Source organism: Heterocephalus glaber, unplaced genomic scaffold (assembly GCF_053883595.1).
Source record: "Heterocephalus glaber isolate CG9 unplaced genomic scaffold, H.glaber_assembly_v1.0 deba00000943, whole genome shotgun sequence".
NCBI classification, from domain to species: domain Eukaryota; kingdom Metazoa; phylum Chordata; class Mammalia; order Rodentia; family Bathyergidae; genus Heterocephalus; species Heterocephalus glaber.
In genome coordinates this window covers 7,408,908-7,432,075 of record NW_028258175.1, presented here as the reverse complement: position 1 = coordinate 7,432,075, position 23,168 = coordinate 7,408,908, and the positions used below count along the sequence as shown (strand labels likewise).

At 39.7% G+C, this 23,168-nt stretch overlaps 1 protein-coding gene and 1 long non-coding RNA gene across 5 annotated transcripts in view; both read left to right on the top strand.

Moving 5' to 3' along the window:
• The window catches only part of LOC101707262 (uncharacterized), a 42,606-nt gene extending 34,141 nt beyond the window's left edge, over positions 1–8,465 (top strand). For all 3 annotated transcript variants that reach the window (XR_015450454.1, XR_015450451.1, XR_015450452.1), the window contains 3 exons: positions 3,209–3,292; positions 5,240–5,500; positions 7,125–8,465. This is a non-coding gene — a long non-coding RNA (uncharacterized LOC101707262). The remainder of the gene's footprint in view (positions 1–3,208; positions 3,293–5,239; positions 5,501–7,124) is intronic.
• A 986-nt stretch (positions 8,466–9,451) lies between these two features.
• Positions 9,452–23,168, top strand: part of Uqcrc2 (ubiquinol-cytochrome c reductase core protein 2) — a 30,092-nt gene continuing 16,375 nt past the window's right edge. Inside the window, exons 1-7 of one of the 2 annotated variants that reach the window (XM_004855908.4) lie at positions 9,452–9,616; positions 12,664–12,747; positions 12,837–12,986; positions 14,495–14,559; positions 16,288–16,344; positions 16,571–16,695; positions 22,645–22,742. In XM_004855908.4, coding sequence (XP_004855965.1) covers positions 9,584–9,616; positions 12,664–12,747; positions 12,837–12,986; positions 14,495–14,559; positions 16,288–16,344; positions 16,571–16,695; positions 22,645–22,742 — 612 coding nt within the window. In that variant the 5' untranslated portion in view covers positions 9,452–9,583. The remainder of the gene's footprint in view (positions 9,617–12,663; positions 12,748–12,836; positions 12,987–14,494; positions 14,560–16,287; positions 16,345–16,570; positions 16,696–22,644; positions 22,743–23,168) is intronic. The other variant, XM_087209123.1, reaches the window with a different exon arrangement.

The window sequence follows — 23,168 nt, the reverse complement described above, 5'->3', positions numbered from 1 at the left end:
GCAGAAAAGAGGGGCCTTTTGGGCCAGGAATTTAGCTCAGTGGCACTTCTGCCTCTCACTTGCCTCACAAGCTCAAGATCCTGAGTTCGATCCCTGGTACCAGGGTGTGGGGGAGACCCTTCTGGTTTCCCATTCTTTGAGGGTACTGTTAGTCCATAATCCAAATTTTAATCAAATGGTAAACATTGGCCACTTCTTAAGCTGTTTCTCTGTTTAAAGGGATCAAGTGCTTTTAAGTGCTTTAAAAATATAGCTTATTAGGGAGGGGGATTTAGCTCAGTGGTTTCTCCGCCTGCTGTGCAAGCGCAAGGACCCAAGTTCAATCCCCAGTACCAAAAACAACAACAAAAATATATAGCTTATCCCAACATACAGTGGTACATTGGAACCCCTGGAATTATTACCCGTGTGAGTCAAAACTCAGATATGTGCAAGTGTTCAGAAAGAAATAAATTTCTGATATTTTTTCTCCTAAAATCCAAAGAACCCAGTGATATTTTAAACTCAACTTTGACTTGTGTATGATGAAAACATTGTATTGGAAATGGAGTTATGAGATTTTTATTACAGTAAAAATAAAAAGCTTACTATCTTAACCTAAGTGTACAATTTCTAAGTGTATAGTCTTATAGTAAAAACATACATATTGTACAACTAATTTCCAGAACTTTTTCATCTTGAAAAACTGAAACCCCACACACATTAAACAATTCCCATTGTCCTCCATCCAGCACCTGGCAACCACCATTCTACTTTCTGTCTTTGAGTTTGACTACTCCAGATACCTCATTAGTAGAATCATACATTTTTTGTCTTTTCATGACTGACTTATTTCACTTAATGTCCTCGAGGTTCATCCATGTTCTAGCATGTTTGGAGTTGAATATTATGCTGTATGTGTATATGTCTTTGTTTATCCATTCTCTTGACTATTGTTTATCCATTCTCAGGCATGTAAATATCTCTTTAAAATCCTGTTTTCCTGTTGCCATCTCTATGCACTCTTATGGAATATAGAAAATAGGAATGTATTTAATAAAATCAAACATGATTTAAAAATCTGCAAGCAATATTAGTTGTTGAAGTTTTTCTGTTTTTGTTTTTGTTGGGTTTGTCTGTTGTTTTATAGTCCTAGAGATTGAACCCAAGGCCTTAACACTGAGCTGCATCCCCAGTCCTTTTGATTTTTTTTCTTTTTTGGGGGGGGGGTACCGGAGATCGAACTCGGGTCCTTTGGTGAAACCACTGAGCTAAATTCCCAGCCCCTCCTTTTGATTTTTTAAGACAGAGTCTCGCTAACTCCCTAAATTGCCCAGGCTGGGCTCCAATTTGCAGTCCTCTTGCCTTAGCCCCCAGAGTGCTGGGATTCCAGGCATGCGCCACCACACCCAGTTGGTTGTTGTTGTTGTTTTTCTCCTTGTAAACTTTTAATTCTTCCCTTTTAATTTTACTCTAGCCTTTTCTTTGGTTTCAAAAGTACAAGTGCCAGGAAAGGGCCTTCATTCTAACTCTATCCCTCTCAAAAAGTGTCCCTTTCCCTCGTAAACAGCTCTCTAACACATGAACACAAAAGGATGGTCCCTTACCACATACCCAACAAGAACGACTTGAAGAAAGGTGAGTGTTGTACCAGGCCCTCCAAGAACCACAGGAACTATTTTATTTACCTCTAGAGGTGGTGGGTAATATGAAACACTCAGGCACAGGAGAGTGTCAGTCAAACCTACTTCCATAAGGAACCCATTCTAGGCCTAGAATCCATTCTCTCTCAGATACAGTACTTGGTGTAAAGCCAGTATCATTTCTTCCCAACTCTCATCCACTATAATTTTATGATATGTTTTAGTCTCAAGTCAACTTGGCCTATTAGAATTTATTTGTAGTTTGAGGACATAGATGAGTTCTGTATCAGCAGGTATGAGGCTTATAAAACCTGACATTAACTAACAGGAAACTGACATTGACAAAAGGCTTGACGAGCAAAGCTCTTCCTAATTTATTGGTTTCATAAGGAGTCTTGAAGTCCATGCAAGGAAAGGGTAAATGCAGCTGCCCTCTCTCTAACATAGGATTTTTCCCAACTGTCCCTCTAAGAGACTTTTTTAACAGTGATTTCTTCTGTTGCCTCAAAGATATTCGGTATGTTGGAGTCAATCAGAGATGAATATGTACTAGATTATTCCATTAGTCAGGTCACACTGGAGCAGATATTCCTGAGGTTTGCCCAAACAGACATGAAAAAATAAAAACAGAAGTATAATTTTAATTATAATTTTTATTATAATTTTCATTATAACTGAAGAGTGGTTCCAACCACCTCTCATACCTGCTCACCAGCCTGTAATCTGTGACATATCTGTGTGTGTGTGTGTGTGTGTGTGTTTATGCCTTGATATATACACACATGTATATAATAATGTGCTCCCTGGGAATAAAATATTTTCAAGACATTTTCTTCAGGTGTATGGAAGATAGAAAAAGAGAAACAAGTGTTCTGGGACCTTTCAATAACATCTCTGTAATTTTATCATAGAGCTAGATTAGCTGACAGGAAGAGAAAAAAAAATGAGTTCTGAGGGACAAATACAGCTAATTATCCAAGTCTCTTTTATGCTGGACAGCAATCAGAAGTTCAGCATAAGAGCAGGCCATTGCTCACCAAATAGAGAAGTTCTTAAACTCATTAAAAAAGCAATGATGGACCCACTCCCAAAGGCTGATGCAGTGGAATGGCAGTGGGGCCCAGACATCTGCATTTTTCACAAGTACCAGGTGACTACAATGCAGATAGTAGTACAAAGAGACCAAAAGTTAAGAAGCATTCCAGTGATGTCTACCTGCTTTCCCTAGGGAACTTGGTAACATGCAGATGCCCTGGCCTCAACTCATAGTCAATGAATAAAGACCAAGGCATCTTCTATAGTAAGATCTCCAGAAAATTTTGATGAATCATTGTCTTACAGTTGGAGTAACCATCTGCCTCACTGTTCAGCAACTTCACTAAGGTGTAGTTTATACATCATATAGTTCACGTTTTAAAAATACAATTCAATGACTTCTAGCAAATTTGCCAAGTTGTGCAGTTATTACTACAGACCAGTTTTAGAATACTCCATCACCCCAGTAAAATCGCTAGTGTCCATTTACAATTAGTACCCGTCCACACTCTCACAGTCCCTAACAGCCACTCATCTTTCTGTCTCTATAGATTTGCCTTTCCTGGAATTTCATACAAATGGAATCATGTGGATTTTTGTGTCAGGATCCTGTCACTTTACATAATATTCACGAGGTTGGTACTAGTTTCCTATTGTTGCTATAACAACCACAGACTTAGTGGTTTAAAACAACATAAAATTGTCAGAGATTTCTGGAAGTCAGAAGTACAAAACAGAACTTACCAGGCCAAAACTTGAAATATCAACAGAGCTGTGTCCCTTCAGGAGGCTTGAGAGGAAAACCCATTGTTTTTCCAGCTTCTGGGGCCTACCTTGGCTTGTCATTGCACCAGTCTGCCCTTTTGTTGTACATCCTGTAAGAATTTTTGTGATTATGTTGGGTCCATCCAGGTAATCTTTCCCCATCTTCAGAGTTTTAACTTCATCACATCTGTACAGTCCCTTTCCCCTGCAACATACTTCGTTCATAGATGCCAGAAACAAGGATATGGATTTCTTTGGATCCATTATTCTCCCCATACAAAGTTTATCCATGTTGTAGCATGTATCAGTATTTTTTTCTTTTTAAAAATTCCTACCTACATTTTGATAATTCTCTTCTATAGATAACAGTACATTTTGTTTACCCACTCACCAGTTTAGGTTGTTTGCACATTTTAGCTATTGTAAATAATGCTACTGTGAACATTCACATGCAAACCTTTGGGTAGACATATGCCCTCATTTCTCTTGAGTATATGTCTAAGAGTGGGACTTCTGGGCCACATGGTTTCCGCTTATTTTACCCTAATTACTGGTGGTTCTCCCCCTTTATTCTCAAAACTTCCCCAGTTCAGATAATAAATTATATAATCACCCTAGTTACAAAAAAATCAAAGGCAGATATTTTTAAAATGCAGATATTAAAAAAAACTAAATGAAAAGAAAAAGATAAAAGTATTGTAGGATGAAGGATAAAAAAGGAATGAAAGTAACAGCCAAGTTCAGCACTTAAATATTCCTAGACGTCTGTGAAATTCCTTCATTGGACAGACAGAAGGGAAGGAAAGGGTTGTGAAGAGCTGGTAGGTACAAGGAAGAGTAAGCAGAATCCAAAATCTAAAATGAATTCACCAAATGCAGGCAGAGGGTTGTAAATTGTGAAACTAAAAATTACTGCAAGTTTTGTGTTCCGTTTCTATACTGCTTTTGTGTGTAAGCAAGCAAGAATTTCAGAGTTTGCACTTCCGATAAGTCCTCCAGGTGAGGCCAGCTGTTCCCTAAGCATTACTTGATAGAATCACCTACGGGCATTTATTTAAAATGCAGCTTCCTGGATTCCCAACTCTAGAGTTTCTGACTAAATCAAGTATAGTGCGGAACTCAAGAATCTTCACTTTAACAAGTACCCACATAATTTGGATGAAAGTGTCTTGTTTGGCTTTGGGAGGGGAAAAAATGGGCTAGCCCTACCAGGAAAGTCTCATTAATGAGTGTTTAAAGGGACTAAGAGGTGTTAAGAGGATCCAGGCATGGTGGCACAGCCCTGTAATCCCAGCACTTAGGAGGATGAGGTAGGAAGATCTTGAGTTCCAGACCAGTCTGGGGTACATTGCAGACCTTGTCTCAAAACAACAACAAAAGATGATATGTAGAACTTTTTCCTGACAGTACAAAATATAGTAGCAGTGTATCTTCAGTCATGGAGCCATTCAAACAAACTATCAACAGATCAATAAACATATTTTTTCTTCATTTATGTCCTAAACTTACCAGTGTCAAGATCTTGTCAAAATAGCTTTTGAGGGCTGGGGATTTAGCTCAGTGGTTTTGCCACCCACTGAGCAAGTGCAAGGACCCAAGTTCGATCCCCAGTACCAGAAAAAAAAAAAAAGCTTTTGCTACTTGAGTCTTAAAATACTTAAAAAGAAGACAAACTAGTCTAACTTGAAATTTTTAGGTTTTATTGCTATCATGAAGTTCAATTGGACATTGTATGAACTAGAGCATGGTCACGTCCTAGACTAGTCCAAATGTTCATTCTGAATAAAGCACCAAAATCCCTCCCTTTGTCTTTGCAGTGTTATGGTACAAGTGATCTCACTTGGCTTCTCCCCTTCATATCTGACATCAAGCAATGAAGTACATATAAAACTCACTTAGATCCTACATAGAACCAAGAGAAAAGTGAAGAGACATTTTTTATGCTCAAGTGGAAATATTCACGTTCAAGAGAAAATAGAATAAATATATACTAAGGCTGCTCTGACGTCAGACTTTGGTCACTTCATCAAGGTGTCAAAAACAACCTGCCATTATGATTGAAGTCATCTTAAACATTTGTAAGTCATAGTTCCCTTCATTAAGGAGCTTAAAGTCAAAGAAAGAAAAAACTTTGTTTATGCTTGAAATTGGGCAATAGGTAAACGGGAGTTGATTAAATTTGTTTGTGTCTGAAAATTCTGACAGTGTTTTATTTAATAAAGATAAAATATAAATGCAAATTACCAATGTAAGTCAGTAAAGTTCAGAAAAAGAAGAAAAAATCTCCAGTCTACAGTAGCCAGAGAAGATTTCATCAGTGGTAGTATTTGGGTAAGATTCTGAGACAAATGGAGAAGGAAATGCTAAGGTCAAAATTATGCATTTGGAAAGAGGCAAGATTAATGCCTCTGACCCTAAAATGGTAAGGTAATGTTGTTCCCAAGTACAAAGTCAGGCCACTCTCCTATGGCCTGTTCCCCCACCACCACCACCACCTCATTTCTTTTCATCACCCACACCCACCATGCATACACCTACTAACCCACCCCATCCCATCTGGGTCCAACTGAACTCATTAATAAAACTAACAATTAGAGCTTTGTAAAAATGCACTCATCTGCTCTTCCAGGCCTGCTCTCTTACTATCTATCTGCTTGTTTCATCTTCCAAGGCTTTCAGTATCTCCAATGCAGAAACAATTTCAAGGATTCTCTTGTCTTCTGGAATAAAATACTCCAGCTGTGGTGTAATGGCAAACAGAAAATACCGACAGGCACCCAGGACTTGGAGGCAGAAAGCAAACTTTATTTACGTCGATGGGCCTGTTTGGGATAACTCCTCAGAGAACCAGGCACTGTCTTTCTGTCTGTCTACAGTTGATATAGGATTTGCAAGCAGGAACTAGTACAGAAGCAGAACAGGCAGTTGATTGGTTACATATATAATATCATTATTACTAATTGGTCTATAGCAAGGCGAAACTCAGGGTAAGAAACTTATTTGGAGTATGCATCCGTTCAGTTTAGGGTCTGCCAAAGAGGAGCGAATAAGAAAGACACATACTTAGAATGGGCATCATATAGAGTATATTACATTCCAGAATGTGTTCAAGCCCTGGGCAGAGATAGGGAATTATGCTCTTGGTAGTACTAACAGGATGCATGGGGAGTTATGTGCCTGGCAACGCTAGCAAGAAAATATGTGTTTACAATAATCATTCACTACAGACCACAAGGCCATGGAGTTTTTAAGTCTATTTTCAGCTTAACCCATACCGCACTTTTCAGTGGCAGAAGCCTCCACCTGGGCAGCAGTCATGAAGTTGGGGAGGGCAAAGCAGGAGGTGAATGTGGTAAATGTGTCCACAAGATGGCACTCCTACTTTGTAGTGGAAAGCTTCCTAGGAAATTTTGCAAATTTAACTAGATAAAGTTAAGATTTTGATTTATCTAGCTGATATCATGCTCTATTCTGTTTCAAATCCTACCATCTTTGGAATAAAGTCCCCCCCCCTTTTTTGGTAATGGGGATCAAACTCAGGTCCGTGCACTTGCTCAGCAGGCGGCGAAACCACTGAGCTAAATGCCCGGCCCCAAAGTTTTCCTCTTTAGGTTATGAGTCAGTTATTGTAGGAGACATCCCTGCTCTTGAGTGGCACCTGCCTCTTGCTGTCCGTAATTCGGCTCTATTGTTTTATATCAGGAGTCAGACTGCAGCTCTTCGTGACTCAGATGGGCGTGTCAGATGGCGGACTGGGCGAGTACAGCTCCTCCCTCAATGGCTGCCACGGAAACCTAGAACCTGGTCTGTGAAGTGCAGGGCTCTGCTGAGTAACACGCACCTGAGGTCCGCGTAACCCCATTAAAATCCTTTCCTCTGAATTATGGCTTCTCACTGACCCGATGGGTTGCTTGCTAATTGCACCCGGACCCAGTACCAGTCTGTTCTATCCAAGCTAGATAAACAGTGCTTCCTCCCTAACAGCCCTGTCTGGTGCCATCATGCCAGGTGTTCACTAGGCAGTATCTCACTAGATGCCTTCAAAGCACACCTGGGTCTCTATCCCTCCCCACGATTGTATTCAATCAATAGTGGATGCGCTTGGGCACCTTTGTCTTCGTTGCCATCAGCAGCATTGATCAGGTCCCAAGACCCAACTTCTTTGCTCTAGGTCTCATTTCCCATCTGTTCTTTAATCGCCTTGTGCTGTGGTGGCTTACAGGGCAGGACCCATAGCAGAGGTCCTGGTAACGTCCCCTTCCCCATTCCCTACAAGTTATGTTTTGATTTGTGGATGTTACAACCTAAGAATAAAGGGACATTTTAAATAGGTGAAGGTCTCTAAACATAGGAAAGGTTGTGCACATACAGGGATGTGTGTGTTGGTCCCACTTGACCTGAACTGTTGGATGACGAAGTTCCAATGACTGGACTCTTAGGGGTCCAGAAGTTGGGAGGGAGGAGTTTAAAAGTACTAGAGGTAGCAGGGCATGGTGCACATCAACAATCCTGGGAGGCCTAGACCAGAGGATGGCAAGTTAAGAGACCAGCCTGGACAACTTAGTGACTTAGCTATCCTCTGTCTCAAAATTTTAAAAGAGCTGGGTTCAATCCCTAGTATGGGAAGCAAGGGGGAGATCCTAGACAGAGCTTTGTATAACATATTAACAAATTTGAACTTTATCCTGAAAAACATGGATAAGACACTGAAGTTGGCAAGAACCAGAGCAGTGTGCCCCAAATTTTGTTCACTGGATAGCACATTCATGATTTGTGCCATACCTCCATATCATCAATAGTTACTTAACCTTTTTTAAGTCAACACATTTTAGTAAACGCATTTAAAGAGGAATTCATTTACTAGGATTGCTTACCATAATAAAAAAAATGTAGTCATTAAAATGGAACGTTTATTCATGTACCAATTTATAATCGTCTCATGCATCACTAGAGTAAGTCTACCACATCGGGGAAACTACTGTGCAGTATGGATTGGGGAAACGGGGGTGGCTGAAGGCCCAGAAATTGGGTTGGCGCAGGTTATTGACTACATCCGCTTGTTAGTCTGAGGCAGTCGTAAACAGTTCACACACAAGCCAAAGAAGGCACAAGTTTGCCTGTGCCTTGTAATGTCTACACTACCGGCCTTTCGGAAACTTTAATATGCATACGAATCACATCAAGCCTTATAAAAACATAGATCCAGATCATATATGGGACTGGGAGATGCTGTACTGTACTTCCAACAAACTCGCGAAGATACTGATGTTTTCCAACGTGCCAATCAAAGCACAGGACTGTAAGTCCCGAGGGGCAGGGACCACACCTTCACCTTTAATTTGGTACTGTGCCAGGCACAGGTCACCTTAGGTAACACCCACAGTCAACTCTCTCTCTCCCATATCATCACATGACAACCTTTCTCAATATGCAGGTTTCCGCTCATTCGTCTCCTATTAAAAACACAAAAACTAGTTTTGGGTCTTGTTTTCTTTATAAGGCGAGCCTAGGATGCAAATCCCGAGAGCACAGACCTTCATGATGATCACCTCAGGTTGAGGACCGACGTTAAAGTGTCCCTGGCCTGTTTTAGGGGATACAAAGGCAACTAACGTCGCGCAAAGGCTCTTTCCTCACAGAACTAATGATCTAGCGAGGGGTTCAACAAGAAAGAAGCAATCGCCGAGCTCCATTGCCCAAGACCTCCGCAGAACGGAGGTTAGAAGAGATGAGTCCTAAAAGTAGCCGCTAGCAAGTAGCCGGAAGTCCAGAGAGGGCCGGGCTGTTTCATTGGACAATTCAGGTCGGGAAAGTCCAAAGTGGCGGGAGGAGTTCTGACGGGCTGTCAGACGTAATTCGAAAAGAGTTAACGAATGCATATTCAGCCAAGGAAAATAACTCCAAAGACGTAACCTAAATTATCTTCTGTATATTTTTATGAAATTATGTGTCTCCCTATCCTGCGTCTTGGAGGAGTTGGACTGGTCCACCCTCTCCAGGGAGCAGTAGAGCGCAGTCTGTATAGAGAGTCCTCCTTAGAATGGGGGCGTGGGAAAGTGCTTCGCTGGGGAAGCTGGGAAACTCCCGGCCTCCGCCACCATCTTGCTTTCCTTCAAGTCGGTGGCCGTGGGTCTGACTGTGGGTCAAAACAGTCTTGAGACATGAAGCTACTAACGAGAGCCGGGTCCTTCTCGGTGAGCACAGCTGGCGGGTTTGGGGAAGGTTTGGAGAGCAGTTTGTCAGCAAGGTGATGCAGCCCGGAAGTACCTGGTGTGGGGTCCCGGGCCTTGGGCTTCGGTTCGCCCTTCAGCTGAACCCAGCGGGCGAAGTGGGCTGCAGTCTGGGTTGGGGAGTGGAGGCTCTGCTCCCCTAGTGAGCAAGAGACCTAACTTCGAAAACTCCGAAGAGAGGAGAAGGGCTTGAGAGTGGAAACAAAGCGACTCTCTGAAGAGATTTTTGAAGGTCACTCGCGTGCCGGAGAAGGAGACCAAGAGAAAACAGGGTGCGGGAGGACAGCACAGACCCAGTCCCCCTGCCCTTTCTTTATCAGCTGCTGCCTTTGCTCTTGGTTTATCATGGAGCATCAGTTTCCCCAACGGTTAAGTGGGTTTATGAATAAAAGTGTAAGAAATAAGCTAATACAAAGGTAGCGCCTATCACAGTTCCTGGAACTGCATTCGTTGTTACTTACCATGGTGTTCTGGCAATAATATAACGTGTGCTTTTTCCATATTTCTTGTTAGAGGGATCCTCCATGAAGAGCCCTTGGTCTGTTCTCAAAAGCTGCGTACATAAGGTTCCCTCTCAAGCCCAAACTAAACATAGCTGACGCTTGGGGGGAGTACCTCAAGCATCAGTGTTTTATCACTGTGGAGCACTGATCATCAAGAGAGGAAAGGGGATTTTTTTTTTTTAATTTTCAGGAAGGGATAATTTGTGCCCAGTGAACAGTTAGCAAAGTCTAGAGACAGGTTTGTTTGTTAATTTAGGGAAGGTTCTAACTGCCATTTGGCAGCCAGAAGTGCTGCTAAACATTCTACATCGCTCAGAAACAGACCTCTATGACAATGAATTATCCAGCCCACGATGCCAATAGTACTCGGATTGAGAAACCCTGCTAGAGGGAAATGCAAAAGACCAGACATGAGAATGGAGTTTTCTTGTGCTTTATGTTTAAATGGGTACACTTGTGGATTTTACAGATTTAGGCTTTAATTGTATTCCAAGTATGCCTGGACAAAACAATGAGTAACCATCCCTTAAGGACAGCCCAGTTAGAAAGATAAACTCCCTTCCATTTTCCAGTAGAAAAAAGAGCTCAAAGATACCAGTTGGAGAGGATCAAAGTAAATAAACTGAAGTGAACTTGAAAGCAACTATTTGTTTCTAATTATAGCACTTGTCTTACATGAAAACAAATTTGTACATATTGTGTTATTTAAAATAATCAGCCAGATGTGGTAGCACCAGCCTATATCCTAGTTACTTGGAAGGCTGAAGCAGGTTTGAAAGTTTGAGGCCAGCCTTGACAACTTAGCAAGATCCTGTCTCAAAAAAAAAAAAAGGGCCAGGATGCAGCTTAGTAGTAGGATGCTTGCCTAGGTACATTCCCACTACTGCAAGAAAATAATAATCTAGTAATTCAGCTGTAAATAATCATCATCTAACAATTCCACTGCAAAAATAATGATGATCTAGTAATACTATAACAACTACTAGGATTATTCCTTCTTGATTTCCAAGGGGCAAATAAGCACATAACTAATAAGTGTCGTTATTCAGGTACATCTGAATGGAAAACAGCTACATCTTGCTTGGTAATGTAACTTTAAATATTTGTACTTGAACTATTATGACCATATATCATAAAATTTACTTTTCAGAAAACCAGAGGTCAAAATTCAAAATAGGACTACCTATTCTATACCCAGAAAACTAAACTGATAATAATAAAGCAGAGCTAATTATTATTTATAATTAAAAAGCAGTACCAAAGAGGGAAGAGAGTAATACTAAAAGCAGATGAAAACCAGCAGCCAAGTTCATGCATCACTGACGCTGAATGCACAGCAGACAGCCATTGGGACAGTACAGAGCAGAGGGATTGTAGATTCTGATGGGAGCCCACAGGGAAATTCCAGCAACATGTTAGGATCTTGGGACCACCAAATTTTTTTTACTCAGCATCTCCACTAGTAACCTTATGAATCTTAGTCATAGTCAGAATGACATGACACTGTATATCATTTGCCAGAAAAACTAGATAAAGTGAATGCATTGCATCCATTATCTGACGTTTAATAGGACCCTTTTATCCCACCTGTGACTGCATATTATATATTGAGAATCTGTTGTGAATGAGTCTATTGTTAATCTTAGGATGATAAAAATTTTTATTTAGTCAAAGAAGGGAAGACTTACGGCTATGGTTTTGCATCATTGAATCATCATCTTGTATCTTATTTCGTTGTATCTTCACAAGAGAGTGAAGAAAATAGAGGCTCAGAGGAAGTTGGTGTGCTTTGGCTTTTTAGAGATTGCTAAAATAATTGAAGACATGAATTCATTTCAACTGGAAAATAGACTAAAATGGTGAGACTCACTGGGAAGATTAGGGAAGCAGTAATGCTAAAATCTGTAAAAGGATGTTGATATGGCAGTCTGACATTTTTTCAAAGAATTCCAAAGCAGCACTAAAGGAACAATTTGAAACATTAGTAAGATGATTAAAAAGTAAGGAAAATAGTTATTCTTCATATAGTAAAAAGTGGTCATAAAGAACTCAGTACATGGGCCGAGGATTTAGCTCAGTGGTTTCGCCACCTGCTGCACAAGCGCAAGGACCCGAGTTCAATCCCCAGTACCAAAAAAACCTTAGTATACTCTAGCTGGGCATGGTGACACAAGCCTGTAATCTCCAAGAGGGGCTTGACAGGAACATTTTGAATTTAAGCTAACCTGGGCTACATAGCAAGTTCCAGGCCAGTCTAGGCTATAGAATGAGACCCTGTTGAGAGAGAGTGGGGAACACTTAGTATTCTCTATCAGTTACAAATAAATAAAAGCTGAAGAATGGCTTGGGTAAACTGGTCAGTTCATAAGTCTACAATATTACTTAGCAAAACCCTGTCATGGAGATTGTTATTGCTCTTTGTCACTCGACAACACGAAGATAAGTTATTTTTATATAAAGCAGTGTTCTTGTGAGAAATTTATGTAATCTGTCTTTTTTTGTGTCTAGAGATTTTATTCCCTCAAAGTTGCCCCCAAAGTTAAAGCCACAGCTGCCCCTGCAGGAGTGCCTCCACCTCCTCAGGACCTTGAGGTTAGTCCAGTGAATTTTTTACTGGAACCCATATATACCTTACTTTCCTTGGTAAGATAATAATCACATCTACTTTATTTTAAATACAGTTTACCAAATTACCAAATGGTTTGGTGATTGCATCTCTGGAAAACTATGCTCCTGTATCCACAATTGGTGTGTTCATTAAAGCAGGCAGTAGATACGAGGACTCCAACAATTTAGGAACCTCTCATTTGCTGCGTCTTGCATCCACTTTGGTAAGTATCTGTATTACCTCAGTGTTTGGAAATGCTGTGGTATCTTGGTCCTATGAAGAAGAAAAACTAAAAGCATTATCTCTTGTGTTAGCTCTCTGTCACTGTGACAAAATGACTGGGAAAATCAACTTAAAGGAGGAAAGATTTAGTTCACAGCTTCAGACCATAGTTGACTGGCCTCATTGCTTTTAGGTCCCATTGCTTTTAGGGCTGTTACTGTAAGGCAGTAACATCATGGTAGACTGGCATGGGGAAGGAAAACTCCTTACCTCATGGCAGCCAGGAAGCAAAGGAAGAGAGTGCCAGAGCCAAAAAAAAAGGGCCTGGAGGTCAAGATATCTCCAACATCCTACCCATCACCCACTCCCTTCAACTAGACTGTATCTCCTAAGTTTCCCTTACCTCTCAATAATACCATCAAAGTATGAATCCATTAAATCCACTAATGAAATTACAGCCCTCATGATCCAGTTACCTTCCAAAAAGTCCCTCTCTAAACATTGCTGCACTGGGGACCAAGACTTCAACACATGATTTGGGAAGATGTTGCAGAGCCAACCCATAACACCCTGTGTTAGTTTCTGTGAGCTGCCACACCAAATTGCCACAAACTGGATGCCTTAAACAGAAGGAATTTATCCTCAGTTTTAGAGGCTAAACATCAAAGTCAAGGTGTTTTATGATGAGTCAGGGTGTCACCGGTCCATGCTTCCCCTAAAGGCTCTAGAAAAGAACCCTTCCTTGTCTCTACCTAGCTTCTGGTGGTTTCCAGCAATCCTTTGCTTGCATCACCCCAGTCCCTGCTGCTGTTGTCATGTGTCCTTCTGTCTTCCCTGTACCCAGGTCACACTCCCTAAACTTACCAGGTTTAGGGCCCGCCCTAATTCAGTATAACTTCCCAAGTACAGCTGCAGAGACCTTCTTTCCAAATAGACATCCCTAGGTTCTGAATCGGTATTGGTTTTGGACATACTGTCCAACCCAATAAAATCCCCTAATATAAAATGAGAAAGCACAGTATTTGGTACACAGAACCATTGTATTTGTAGTCAGCTGAACGTTAGAGTTAGAACATAAAAAATCAGTAAAATTTTTAAAAACAAAGTGCCAAAAAAAGAAAAAAGTCTTCTTTCCTGTATCCAGTTCTCTTTCAGAAAAGAGTAAGGACTATAGTAAGCTTGTATCCAATGATAGAATTTTTTACATAAAAGTACTTCATATAAAAACCTATGCTTGGGCCGGGGATTTAGCTCAGTCGTTTCGCTGCCTGCTGTGCAGGTGCGAGGACCCGAGTTTGATCTCCGGTACCAAAAAAATAAAATAAAATAAAAAAATAAAAACCTATACTTGTGCTTTTCTTTGAACTTTGCATATAATTCTTAAAAGGATCTGCTATTTGGTAAAGTCCTGAATCTGTTACTAACAGTTACATACATATTGATGCTGTATGATGTTTGGGAAACTTGTCATTGAAAAGCTACTAAGAAAATTTTTCTTTCTTTTTCAAGACTACAAAAGGCGCTTCATCTTTCAAGATAACTCGTGGAATTGAAGCAGTTGGTGGTAAATTAAGGTTTGTTAAATAAGTAATAGAAAATAGTAAAAGTGCCAGAAGAGATGGAGTTGTAAGGAAACTTTTCTTTTATCATGGTGGTTGAAGACTTCTTAAACACCAGAAGAAAATAATGATGAATTTGCATCAAAATGTAAAACATATTTATCCAGGCAATGTGGTACCAGCCTATGATCCATCCCAGCACTATTGGAGGCTGAGGCAGGAGGATCAGTCCGGGCAACTTAGCAATTTACTGAGACCTTGTCTCAAAATTTTAAAAAAAAATTAAAAAGGGCTGGAGATATAGCTCAGTACCAAAGCCCTGGGTTCAGTCCTTGATATGGAAGAAAGTGGTAAAACATCGTTATGCCTTAATGTAAAAATGTAAGTAACTGGGAGTAGGTGTTTGCAATATATATAATATGCAAAGGATTTCTATTTGGAAAAATAAAGACCTACAAATTAAGGGGAAAAAAATCATCCAAAGACAATGAATAGACACAGGATAGGAACGGGCTATTCCCTGAAGAGGAAGCCAGAAACACCAGTCTGTTTATAATCAAACAATGTGGTGCCATTTCACGCTCATCAAGATTTTTTTAAATGTGCTGGCAGGGGCTGGGTATTTACCTTTGGCCCCACACCTGCCTCTCAAGGGCAAGGTCCTGAGTTCAATCCCCAGTACTGCCAAAAAAAAAAAATACTGTGCTGGGCGAAATAATGAAGATGGAGAATCTCATATTTTGGTTGTGACAGTATAAATGGATAATTGTACCAATTAGAAAAGAATCGAGGAATACCTAGTATTATTAAATTTCTAACATTTTTTGATCCATGTTCACAAAGCTCTTCTTAAAGAGTAGAAACTACACAGCCATGGGGCGGGGATGTAGCTCAGTGGTGCTACACTTGGCCTTGCAAGTGCAAGGTCCTGAGTTTGATCCCCAGTACCGGAAACTACACAGCCATTAGGAATGAACTAGATCTATATATCCACATGGAGAAACTACAAAACAAAGTGTTTGTGATTGTGGTTTCTAAAGTGGAAACAAGTGAGGATATTGACGTGGGAAAGATACAAAGGTATCTTCAGCTTATTTGTCTCTCCAGCCGCTCCTAAAACATAGTAGTAAAATATACCTAAAATTTAACATTTTAAAGTTCTAGGGTGTTAAGCAACAGTTAGCAGTCATAAGCATCATCTCTCTTTGGAACTTTATCATCTTAGCCAACTGAAATTCTGCCTGTTAAACAGTGATGCCTCATTCCCTGTTGTGCCCTGAGCCCCTGCAACTACTATTCTATTTTACATCTTGTTTTTTGGGGGTTTTTTTGTTTTTTGTTTTTGGTACCGGGGATCGTACTCTGGTCCTTGTGCTTGCGAGGCAGGCGGCAGAACCACTGAGCTAAAACCCCGGCCCTACATCTTGTTTTTGGCTATTCTACGTTCTTAATACAAGAGGAATCATACAATATTTGTCCTTTTGTAACTTATTTCAGTTAGTATAAGAGCCTTAGGATTCTTCCATGTTATAGCACAAGTCAGAATTTCATTCCTTTTTAAGGTTAATTTTTCTTAAGGTAAATATTTCTTAATATTTTTAAATTTTCGTTGATGAGTATACATTATTGGCATGTTTGGATAGTACTTCAAAAACTTTCCAAAAGAGTTGGCTGATTTAATAAGATTTAAGGAAAAGTTTATTCTCCTGATTCAGATAATTCACTAATTTATTTCCAATTCAGTGTGACTGCAACGAGGGAAAACATGGCATACACTGTGGAATGCCTGCGGGATGATATGTGAGTAACTGCATGTGTTGTAGAACATCTCCCTTTAAAGGAATACTAAGCTTCTAAGTTCATCTATAATATATGTCAGTATTACCTGTCACTTGGTCTTGTGTTACTTTTCACAGACTTTGTGCATATAAACACTGCCTGCCACAAGGACTCAATATAGAGACCATTACAGTTACAGAGAATCTTGAATGTTGACCTGTAGCCCTTACTTTGATGTTTTCTACAGTGAGATTTTAATGGAGTTCCTGCTCAATGTCACCACAGCACCAGAATTTCGTCGTTGGGAAGTAGCAGCCCTTCAGTCTCAGCTAAGAATTGACAGAGCTGTGGCTTTTCAGAATCCACAGACTCGTGAGTACATTTTCAGATTAGTCAGTTACTAGCATATTAGCCTTTTGAGAAAATTAATTTATATAAGAGAAAATTGCTGTTGAAATATTTTGCTACTTGAGTTTAAAAATATCTTTTCCAAAAATTTTCTCAGTTATTTCAGCATAGTGTTTGTTCTTTTTTTCTAAACATTTGCATTTGTTATTGTTTGTTTTATGGTAAACAAATTGATTATAGAATCTTAGATGTTTTTTCCCATTTTCCTCTCTGTATTCTTTTGGGGGGACTGGGTACCGGGGATCGATCTCAGAACCTTGTGCTTGGGAGGCAGGCAGTGGAACCACTGAGCTAAATCCCCGGCCCTCTCTGTTTTTTAATACAGTAATTGTTTTGCTTACACCAAACCCAGCAGTAGTTTATTTTTGCTGCTTCTGCTACTATTATTTATTGTTATGTATTACTGTTACTGTTTAATCAGCTCCCCTTACTGAGTCTTTCAAAAGCAAGCAGCTCAATGTTTTAAAAATAAGTACTTTCTTGTGCTCATATTTTTAAGTCTATAATGTTTATTATATAATCTTCACAAGTACAACTGGCAAAACAAATCTGTAAACAAACACTGCTGGCTCTTAGAAGTCACACATCTTCTAGTGGGAGCAAAAGTGTAGGTAGACCAGAATAGAGGGCAGCTATAGGGGTTCAGCATGGAACATGCTGTCCTGAAAATGCAGGCCTATTGAGATAGGCCGTTATCAGGTGCGCGAAACATTTAGTGAATGTTTAGTTCATATTGCTGATGTTATTTCATAGTGATGCTTTATATCACAGGAAATGGTAATCTGTATGGCTCAGGGCCTGAACCAAAGAAATAGAATGGTAAAGTTGTAGAAAAGATGATTTATGTGTAGAGTGGCCTCTTCCCCACTGGTGGCAGTGAGGTTCCAGCCCTCATCCTTTGTCACTGGACAGTAACTACATGCTGTCCTGGCTGCTCTGGTCTCTCGGGTTTATAGCTTTAGTCCATCTTCCACATTGCTTGTACAATGATTCTTCTGATGTAAAAATCCTTTTTTTATGGTACTGAGGATTAAACTCGGGTCCTTATGCTTGTGGGGCAGGTGGCGGAACCACTGAGCTAAATCTCTGGCCCAGTGAAAATCCTTTTAAGACAGCTTATATTTATGGGATACAGTTAATGGGACAAATTGTTTAGCTTAGCTATTATGGCCTTCCATGATCTGACTTCAGCCTGGTTTTCTTGTTTTTTATTTTATTTTAAACTGGTACATAAAAATTACATTCATGGGGTACCTGCAATGCTTTAGTACACATTATGTAATGTTTAAATCAAGTTAGACATCTATCTCTTCAAGCATTCACTATTTCTTTATGATAGAAACTTTTTCTAGCTTTTTGAAATATATAGTCCCACTTCTCTTGTTTCTTGCTCTGTCTTCTTCCCCTCCCAGCAATGATTCACTTCTCAGTCAAACTACTCTCATAGTTTACGCCTTTGCTTTGTCTGTTTCTTCTGCCTTTCATGCAGACTCCAAGTCATATACCTAGGAAACATTCTTTGTATAAGACTCACCCCATATATTATTTCTTTTACTCTTTTGCAGCTCCCACTGCCTTCCCTAATGCCCCTCCTGCACTTCTGACATAACTGCTGACATTGCCCCTGTGGTACTTTATTGCATAATGTCTTCCTCTCAACATTTTCAGGGTAGGCATTGTATCTTACTCATCTTTGTATCTCCAGCACCAAGCACAGTGCCTACCATGGGGAAGTTGCCCCAACAATGAACAAATACAGGAAATAATCACTTTAGTGAAGGCATCAGAGCAAGAAGGGAAGCACAGTGCCAAGGTATCAGTAAAGAGTAAGTACAGTCAGTGATAGTATTTGACCCTTACAAACTAGTGATATCATCTAAGACTGACACTTTCATAGCTCCCTATGTCCTGATGGTGCCCTCATTACTTAGAGAGAGATCCTAGAGGTAAGCAAAATTCAGATTGAGTTGGGCGTGGTGGCACACACTTGTGACAGAAAGAATCCCAGCACTCAGGAAACTGAGGCAGGAAGATTGCCATAAGTTAGAGGCCAGGATGGACTATATAGTGAGTTCAAGACCAGCTTAAAACTACTTAGCAAGACCTTGTCTCAAAAAAAAAAAAAAAAAAATCAGGTTAAATGAGGTCACATGACAAGGTAGTGGTAGAACCATAACTAGATTCAGACTTTCTGAAACCTAGTCCAGTCTACAGCCATACCACCCTGAACACACCCAATCTCATCTTAAACCTAGTCCATTATACTTTCCAGGTGATGTCACATAGAAGTGTTTAGATGAATTTTGTTATGCCATATAATCTCTTCTTTTTCTTTCTTTTTTTTTATTATTTATATTGGTACATTTAAGGTATACAATATAATGACAGGGGCCAGGGATTTGCTCAGTGGTTTTGCCGCCTGCTGCGCAAGCGCAAGGACCCAAGTTTGATCCCCAGTACCAAAAAAAGAAAAAGAAAAAAAGACATTAACAATATAATGGCATTCATCATTAGAAATTTGAACCTTTACATAATCCATCTTGGTTCTTATTTTTCCCCCTTGTCCTGCCCTCCCTTCAACCCCTCCATCCCCTCCTATCTACAAAGACTTTGTTTCCATTTTTTCTTTTTCTCATATTAATTCCATTCCCTTCTTTCCTTTTCCCTACCCCTCCCATTTCCCCTTCCCCTTTGCCCCTTTTCTTCCTATTTCACATTATCTATTATACCTTTTAGTCCTTATTTACACTTTCGGTTTCTCACACTAGAGAAACCATTTGGTAATTACACGTGTGTCCTATTTATTTCACGTAAGAGTATCACCTCAATGTGCATCCACTTAGCAACAAATGTCTTTAATTTCTCATTTTTTATGGTTGAGTAGTACTCCATTTTATTTAAAAAAACACATTTTCTTTATCCAGTCTCCAGTTGATGGGCATTTGGATTGTTTCCAAGTTTTAGCTATCACGAATTGTGCTGCTATGAACATGGGCGCACATATATCACTGTGGTATGATTCTTTTAATTCTTTGGGGAAGATACCTAGCAGAGAAATAGCTGGGTCAAATGGAACTTCCAGGCCTAGTTCTTTGAGGTATCTCCATACTGATTTCCACAGTGGTTGCACCAGTCTACATTCCCACCAGCAGTGGAGTAGGATTCTTCTTTCCTCACAGCCCAGCCAGCATTTCTTATTGGTTGATTTCATAATGGCAGCCATTCTTTCTGGGATGAGGTGGAATCTCAGTGTAGTTTTCATTTGCATCTCTTGAATGACCAGTGATATTGAACATTTTTTCATATGTTTATTTGCCATTTCTACTTCTTTGTGTGAGAAATGTCTGTTTTTTTCAGATGCCCATTTTTGGATTGGGTCTTTCAATTTGGGAGGTCTGATTTTTTAAAGTTCTTTATAGATTCGAGATAGTAGACCTTTGTTTGAGGGACAGCTGGTGAAAATTTTTTCCCACATTGTGGGTTGTCTCTTCACACTGCTGGTGGTTTCTCTTGCTGTGCAGAAGCTTTTTAGTAAGAATCTCTTTTTTTTCTTACCTCATTCAACTGGCAAAATTTTAAAAGTTGCTAGAAGTAAATCCCATAACTTGGGAGGTTGAAACAGGAAGGTTTCAAAAGAAATCAAAGACCTGTTCTCTGAAAACTATAGCACTTTGAAAAGAGAGATTGAAGACAATATTAGAAAATGGAAAGACATCCCTGAGTAGGAAGGATCAATATAGTGAAAATGGCCATACTTCCAAAACTGCTATATAGATTCAGTGCAATCCCAATTCAAATCCCAGCAGCATACGTACTTCATGGAGCTTGAGAAAATAATCCAAAGATTCATTTGGAACAAGAAGAGACCCAGCATAGCAAAAGCAATTCTAGGTAAAAGAGACATGGCAGGGGGTATCACAACCCCCAACTTGAAACTATACTAAAAAGCTGCTGTGATAAAAAAGAGCATGGTACTGGCAAAGAAACAGACCTGAGGACTAGTGGAACAGATTAGAAGATGCAGAAACAACTCCAGACACACTCAGCCACCTCATCTTTGACAAAGGAGCCAAACACCCTCACTGGAGGAAAGATAGCCTCTTTAATAAATGGTGCTAGAGAAGTTGGGTTTCAACTTGCCAAAGACTACCACTAGACCTGTATCTCTCACCATGCACTAAACTAAAATAGAAGTGGATTAAAGATCTAAATATTAAAACAGAAATGCTGAACCAGCTGGAAGAGAGTTTAGCAAGAACTCTTGAAGACATTGGTGTAGGAAAAGACTTTATGAACAAAACCTCAGTTGCCTGTGAACTAGCACAAACAATGAACAAGTGCAATCTCTTCTTACTAAAAAGCTTCTGCACAGCAAGAGAAATCACCAATAGTGTGAAGAGACAACCCACAATGTGGGAAAATATTTTTACCAGCAGTCCCTCAGAGAAAGGTCTACTATCTCGAATCTATAAAGAACTTTAAAAAATCAGACCTCCCAAATTGAAAGACCCAATCCAAAAATGGGCATTTGAAATGAACAGACATTTCTCACACAAAGAAGTAGAAATGGCAAATAAACATATGAAAAAATGTTCAACATCACTGGTCATTGGAGAGATGAAAATGAAAACAACACTGAGATTCCACCTCACCCCAGAAGGAATGGCTGCTATCAAGAAATCAACCAATAACAAATGCTGGCCGGGCTGTGGGGAAAGAGGAACCCTGCTCCACTGCTGGTGGGAGTGTAGACTGGTGCAACCACTGTGGAAATCAGTATGAAGATACTTCAAAGAACTAGGACTGGAAGTCCCATTTGACCCAGCTATTCCCCTGCTGGGTATCTTTCCCAAAGAATTAAAAGACTCATACCACAGTGATATATATGCACCCATGTTCATAGCAGCACAGTTTGTAATAGCTAAAACTTGGAAACAGACCAAATGCCCATCAACTGGAGATTGGATAACGAAAATGTGTTTTTTTTAATAAAATGGAGTACTACTCAACCATAAAAAATGAGAAATTAGAGACATTTATTGCTAAATGGATGCACATTGAGGTGATACTCTTTAAGTGAAATAAATAGGACACACATGTGTAAATACCAAATGGTTTCTGTAGTGTGAGAAACCGAAATTGTAAATAAGGACTAAAAGGTATAATAGATAATGTGAAATAGGAAGAAAAGGGGCAAAGGGGAAGGGGAAGTGGGAGGGGTAGGGGAAGGAAAGAGGGGAATGGAATTAATATGAGAAAATGTAAAAAGGAAACAAAGTCTTTGTAGATAGGGAGGGATGGAGGGGTTGAAGGGAGGGTAGGGGAAGGGGGAAAAAATAAGAACAAAGAGAGTATGAAAAGGTACAAATTTCCAATGATAAATGTCATATTGTATACCTAAAATGTACCAATGAAAGGATACTAAAAAAAAAAAGAAACAGGAAGGTTTCTAGGAGTGCACGGCCAGCCTGGGCTACATGTCAAGTTCAAGGCCAACCTGAACTACATAGTGAGATCCTGTCTCCAAAACAAATAGTTGCTAGAAGTAAAGTGATAATAAATTAAGTCTTCTTACTACTTGAACACCAAATTTGGGGCTGGGGATTTAACTCAGTGGTTTCGCCCCCTACTGCGCAAGCGCAAGGACCCGTGTTCGATCCCCAGTACCAAAAAAAATTAAAAAATTTTAAAAAATAAAAAAATAATTGGGCCGGGGATTTAGCTCAGTGGTTCCGGTGCCTGCCTTGCAAGCACAAAGTCCCGAGTTCAATCCCCAGTACCAAAAAAAAACAAAAAACCCCCACAAATCTCCAAATTTGTATAGGCAGGCTTTTTGCTCTCGGTTTTAAAAATACTATCATCTTCACTTAAATTATATTTCAGTAATTGCTTCTTTACGTATCTATCTTAAAGGTATCATTGAAAATTTGCATGCTGCTGCTTACCGGAATGCATTGGCTAATTCCTTGTATTGTCCTGACTATAGGATTGGAAAAGTGACATCAGAGGAGGTAACTGGCAAAACATACTGTGTTTTAAAATGTGCTTGTTTCCACATTAAATTGAGCAATCATCTACTATTGCAGGATGTTTGCTGACTTTTCTTTTTATATTCTAATTTTAAGAAATTTGGCTTCTTTTTTTTTTTCATGAACTTTTTAACTAAAATTCTATCAGAACACTGTTTGTAATGTCTTTTAACTAAAAAAAGTTTTGACAGGCTGAGTGTGCTGGTGCATACCTGTAATCCAGGAGGCTGAGGCAGAGGATCACTGCTAATCCAAAGCTAGCCTGAACTATATAGCAAAACCCTGTCTCAAAAAACAGAACAAAACAAAGAGTTTTGATAAAAGAGGATATGATTATTACAGAAAAATGTGAAAATAAGCAAAATGAATGAAAAGAAAACATCTTACATACCTAAAGGTACTCAATCT